The following is a 6,323-nucleotide window of genomic DNA, read 5'->3' on the forward strand; positions in this document are numbered from 1 at the left end:
CTCTGAGAAACAAAAGGTTTCAGCCTTCACTCTTATTGTTTGTTAAAAAGTTATTAACAAAAAATATATTGAATACATCGTTTTCCAACATCTTGTACCTTTGAGAAATAAATATATTTACGATAGGCGAGATTCCACATAGGGTGCGTTCTGTTTTAGACATGATGCGTATGATGTATTATTGTATTTTACCTCTCTTTAATATGAGAACAACAAGGTGAACAACAAGAATAAAATGATATATCATGCTCATCATGTGTGAAACGGAACGCATTTCTAGATTCACTTCCACGGGAAGCGAGGTTCAATCCAAACCTATGTATATGTTTCTAGGTTTTGAGAGTGCTTCCTGCAGTGATTCCTCCGTAGAGGAAAGGGGGGGGGGCGTACTGCGTCCAAGTGTACACTTTCTATACGAGATTTTTTAATTTTTAACAAACACTATTATAATGTTAATAAGAAAAATATATAATATTATATAATAAATCCTCTACAGCACAAAGTTGCACATAAGATGCAGTAACACTGCTGCAACATTGCAACAACATTATATGTTACAGCAATATTGCAGAGATTTTGCAGCAATATTGCTGTATGGGATGTTGATTTTTAATCGTGTTAACACTCGTGATATTTTTTATGAATTACTTTTAAACAAACAACAAGCGACGGCCAAAACCTTTTGAATGTTATTCGGGGATGTATTCTTGATATACGTCGAGGTCATTGACTTTTGAAGACGTTGATCTTATGTAAATATAATATTATGATCTTTCTAAAAAATAACAAATTATACATAATAACAAACAGATATTATATTTGAAGAATGATTGAAAATTATAACATAATAACAATTCGTAAAGACGTTAGCCATAATATTAATTCTATCTTTGTACACTCTAGAAAATATTCTTCCATGTTATATGACAGAGCTGCCTAATTTCAACGTCACGTGAAAGAACACATGGGGACGAGCAAGAGAGAAACGTTAACTCGTGAACGTCTAGACAGCTCTGCTATACGACGTGATTTACGGATATACGTGAAGATTCTGAGTTACATAAACTTTTCGCTTTTGACATTTTACATCGATTGCATCGACATTAATTGATAATCGATTCATATAATTAGAAAACATTTTTTTAACATTATCATAGACTGAATTATAATCTAGCCATTGCTAATTAGATCTGATCTCATAAAGATTGTCGATGCAATTGATTCTTATTCGTCGCGTGATCTTCTTTCAAATTGGCACAAGACTTTGATAAGAAGTGGGCAATCTCTTGAAACAGCCAACAATATTTTCGAGAATGTCTCGCAAATTATGACAATTCTTCAAATTATACAGAAATTCAATTAAAAATATATATTCCATGTTTACATTCCATATTTAGATTTTCATTGAATTTTTTTTTATGAAGTACGACATTAAAAACGCAGTTAATTATATCATTAATTTATATCGTATACTAGAATTAGGCGTTTACTATTGTATATGAATTCTTTGATAAATTTTTTACTGATTCATATTATTACTTTAAATCCTAAAATTTGTCACCTTAAATTCTTAAAATCTGATATTATTATTTAAATTCTTCTTTATATTACTTTTAATATAATAAATCATTCCACATTAACGGAAAAGGACCTTATATTGCCCACTTTTGGTTTAGATCGATTCGTGACGAGAAAACAACGAAGTTGTTTGTAAAAGGAAGAAGTGATATTAAAATCACAAGGAAAACAGTGATATGAAATGATCGGTATGAAATCGTGGGAATCGCATAAATTTTAATGTTTCAAATGCAGTCATGTCCCGCTATATCCTAAAAGAGAAATTTTTCTTCGAAAAGAATACAATTAAAATATTTTTGAATAAATTTGATTAAATTTATATAAATTCGAAAAAACATGCTTTGTAACATACAATTATATGAAATGATACGAATAATGCAAATTTTTACTATCATATTTAAAGTTTACCTATATATTTAAAGTTTTTAAAATTTGATTACTTTTACAAATAAAAGCATTTTAAACAATTTTACGATCAAATAAGAACAGTTGAAAATTATCACATACAATATCTGAAATTTATAGTTATGCTTGAGCGAACAAGAATTTTAGAGACATTAATAAATTAATGATTGCGACAGTGATATGCTCCGTCTTGCGTAAAATTATTGGCAAAAGTTTAATTCGCGAATTTTCCATCCTTTCTCTTGCTACTGTATCTTTAAACTTTTAATAGTAAATAATTTAATAGTAATACTTTTTTCTCACTGGCCGCTTCATAGTTATTAAAAACTCCTACACAATATTCTGAAATAATTTTCATCAGAACGAACGTTTAACATTACTGCATTGAAAAAAAATTTACTAAATTTATTAAATTTTGATAACTATTTCTTTAAATAATTCTAGACGAATATATTTACTAAATTTAAACACATATTTATTAGATACAATAATTATTTGATTTAACTATCAATTTTTCATTTATCTAAATATTTATTTACCATAAGTAAATATTGCACTAAGACTATATAAAGAAATATTTATTAAAATTTCATAAATTTGTTCTCAATGTGCAGTGTGCGTATAATCGTGTTAAACATCGATGGATTCTGCAATTTATACAATTGATCCTCTACATCATGTGATAAGTAAATATCTCGGGAAATTTTTCCAAGATCAGCCGCATTAATCAATTTAATTTAGCTCAAAACATCTCAAGAATCGATCATACAAATTAAGAAATCATTCCTTTTTCATGTTTTATGCCTACGAGTGATACAATAGTATAGGAATAGGATGAAAGATAAATGATACTTCTTGAAGACGTAAAATGCACATGTGATCTGTATAGACCACGCAAAGATTATAGTCGAATCGACTTTTAACAATAATTATAATTTGATAGAAATAACGAGCTATTTACAATTAATTAATTGGTCATTGGCTCACTTCGAAGGGCGCAGACTTTGTGAAAGGAGAATATAAATATAAAGTTTTGCCGTTTTGTGACAACCGCCATATTTGAAACCGCATATGTTTTTGTTTCGGAATGTATTTGAGAATAAACCCTGATTATCGGAATGCCTGTAGGCGTTGTTCTAATGTTGATCCGCGCACGACCTTAAGGTGCACTTTTTAATTTTAAAGGATACTAGTAACGCTCTCTTATGGGCGTTTTATTCGTCACCTTTTCGAAAGGCGGCACTTCTCGAGAAAAAAGAGAGAGAGAGAGAGAGAGAGAGAGAGAAAGAGATCTTCTTTCTCGCGCGTATTTGATTAATAGAAACGCGAGGTCTACGCGTCATAGTTTCCATATTTGAGCTCAAAAAGATCGTGTGCACTTTGCACGGCGGAAACGTTAAGATTGCAGATGCAGAAATGCATCCGAAAGTCTCTTAATAAACGTAAAGCTAAAAATAGATGTGGATGTGTATATATATATAATATATGTATATAAATTTTTCACTTAAAATCTCGCTCTTTTTTCCTTTTGCAGTGCATGTGTCAACGGAATACCGGTTCCAAACTATCTGATCATGTGTTGCTATTGTATAAATGTTGAATAAAAATATAGAGGCGGGCGAGAAAGACATTAATCTGGAATTATATTAAATATAGTTGATATGTATAATATCATTTTGTATAAGACTCATATCTCACTTGGCAAATAAGGAGAATTTGTATACACGTAATTTCTAAATATTTGCGTGGGATTTTTAATATTATTTTAACAGTAAATGTTTAATCATCAGGACATATCGAAAATTTAATATTAACATGCGTTAGTAAAACGAGTTTAATAAAAATGGAATATTATAGTATATCTGTAATTTTGAAATTTTTTTAGTTAAAAATTGACAAACTAATTATTAGCTGTTTGACAAGCGAGTTTGCTTTGATATTTACAGTAATAATTAAAATAAACAAAAGACAGTGATATCGTTATGCTATTGATTGTCAGAATATAATTTCCATTCATCTTTCATGCTTCTCATCGATTCTCTTAAACGTACTCATTTGAACTATTTTTTTATATGCTTTGCACAATAATACTGGCTCGATTGAGCTTGGCTAAACTAAAATCAACAACAGCTCTTTTATCTTCACTGAGATCATTTCGTCGTAAAATCAATGACATTTGTTTTGTAAAAAATCGGATAATCTGAAATATATATCATTTATCGGACAGATCAAACTGACCACATTTTTGACTGACATTTTTTAATGACATTAGTTTATCAATAACACACACACACGAAGAAATTAAATATAATCATGTTGTTACAAGAAAGTGTTTCTATACTCATTAATACTTCGTATTTTTATCTTTAGCAGATTTTATGTACAAGCACGCATTTCATTTTCTTAGAATCTATACAGGTTACTATTAAATGCGCTTACTTAAAATCTGCAACTTTCTTTGTCAGTTCTTTTCAATACAACTTTGAATTACGATAGAAATAGAAATAGATTTGTCATTTTTAAATTTAAAGTAGAAATATAATTTAAAAAATGTAATAACAGTGGAGCAGGAAAAAAGTTAAAAGACAGCAATTCTGGTAACACGGAAGTTGAAATCCAATTAATTTCGCTAACGTTTTTCTTCCGCGAATCAGAGGCCATTCTATGCGCGACGATGAGATCATTGTCGAGCTTGTTTATATAACTTCTTGCTCAAATGTATCGCAATAAGTAAAATTGAAACAACAACGGAAGTCAATGGACGTTATAATCGAAGGACAGAAATGGACGGGGCTGATAACACGACGAGTGATCGCATTTGCGATCGTCGTAACGATCGGCCGGTCGCAATAAATAGTTGATCCTTTCGAACCTAGATTTTCCTTTTTTTACATTATTAAGTGAAGGTAGAATTAAGTTGCGCGCTTCACAGTATATTAGGACAAAATAAATTCATTTTGTAGACACGTTGCTGACTGAAGGAGGTAGATCGATTAAAGCAGAACTACTCAACCTAGATGTTCTGGGCTCGAGTTCCAAGGACATACGATACAGATCTTTCTCGTTCAGCAGGAGCGACGTGTCGAGTAGATAGTTGGTTACCTTCGTGACCAATTCGATCTTATAGGGGGTTTGCTGGAAATGCCGTATCTCGCGGATTACGTGAGAAATCTGAAAAAAGGCACACAATATCTTCTCGTAACTTGTTCATTAATATGAATACACAATTGAAAAATTTGTGATAAATTTTACGTATTTCATACGGTCCACCAAAATTTTTGTATTAATTTAATATAAAGATGAATATGTTAGAAAATAATATAAATGTCATATAAAAAATGTAATACTGGCATAATTGATAAGCAAACTGTAAAAGCATATTTCTTCAGTAAAATTAACATTTATAATGTATTAAATTAATACTTTATTCGTTTATCTTATAACTAACGTTTTGAAACATTTAAATTATTTTCATTTGTTTATACTTACAAATTGTATTATTTTAACACTTATAAATGTTTGAATATTAATTTTAATAATTATACAAAATAACACAATCACATTACGTTAAATTAATACTTGGGTATGTTAAGAATTCAATACAAAAATTGTAACAAGAATCGACTTTAAAAAAACAAATACAAAATATTAAAACATAGCATAAAATAATTAATTAAACATATATTGATTTTAAACAAATCATTCTTTCAATAATCATTCTCCTATATTTATGCTAACAGATTAAAGGATTTGATAAGAAGGAATGTAAAATATAAATTTTAAGTAAAATTGAAGAAGCTCACCATTCGCATTTTCGAGAAATTTAAAAGACCTTCGGTGACATTTGGAGTACCTTCTTCGATAAACGAAAGGTCGGTGAGATAAAGACCTAAGTAAGGGATACAAGGTGGATCACATCGATGCAAGGCGTCCCGCAAATTTCTAAAGCGTCCATCGGATGATACGATATGCTGTAGTCTTTCTATCGTCTGCTTTGTCTGGAAATTAATAATAGTTGTATAGAATCTGCGAACGTGTATTAATTATAACGTATTATTACACTGCTCAACAAAAATAATTATGTACACGGAAAGAACGATTATACAAATTTTGGTGGGTACACAAAACTAAAAATAATTTTGTTGATTTAGCAAAATAATTATGTAAGGAACTTAAGCATGATGAACAATGCTGTAAAAAGTTTTGACATTCTAGCAACCAGCTTAAATATTCTACATAATTATTTTGATAATCCAATAAAATCATCTTCAGATCTGTATCTAAATTGTTATTTTTTTTAGATATTTCAGCAAAATCGTTCTTTTCGTCAAGAATGAAGG

At 29.7% G+C, this 6,323-nt stretch overlaps 1 protein-coding gene across 1 annotated transcript in view; it reads right to left on the bottom strand.

Annotated features, from left to right (window-relative positions):
* Positions 1-4,615: 4,615 nt before the first annotated feature.
* The window catches only part of LOC108748533 (ras-specific guanine nucleotide-releasing factor 1-like), a gene marked incomplete at its 5' end in the record, with an annotated part of 18,130 nt that continues 16,422 nt past the window's right edge, over positions 4,616-6,323 (bottom strand). The window contains 2 exons of the mRNA XM_018486755.1: positions 4,616-5,154; positions 5,787-5,981. Of these exons, the coding sequence (XP_018342257.1) occupies positions 4,936-5,154; positions 5,787-5,981 (414 nt within the window). The remainder of the gene's footprint in view (positions 5,155-5,786; positions 5,982-6,323) is intronic.

Source organism: Trachymyrmex septentrionalis, unplaced genomic scaffold (genome assembly GCF_001594115.1).
Source record: "Trachymyrmex septentrionalis isolate Tsep2-gDNA-1 unplaced genomic scaffold, Tsep1.0 scaffold23, whole genome shotgun sequence".
In the NCBI taxonomy this organism is placed as follows: Eukaryota; Metazoa; Arthropoda; class Insecta; order Hymenoptera; family Formicidae; genus Trachymyrmex; species Trachymyrmex septentrionalis.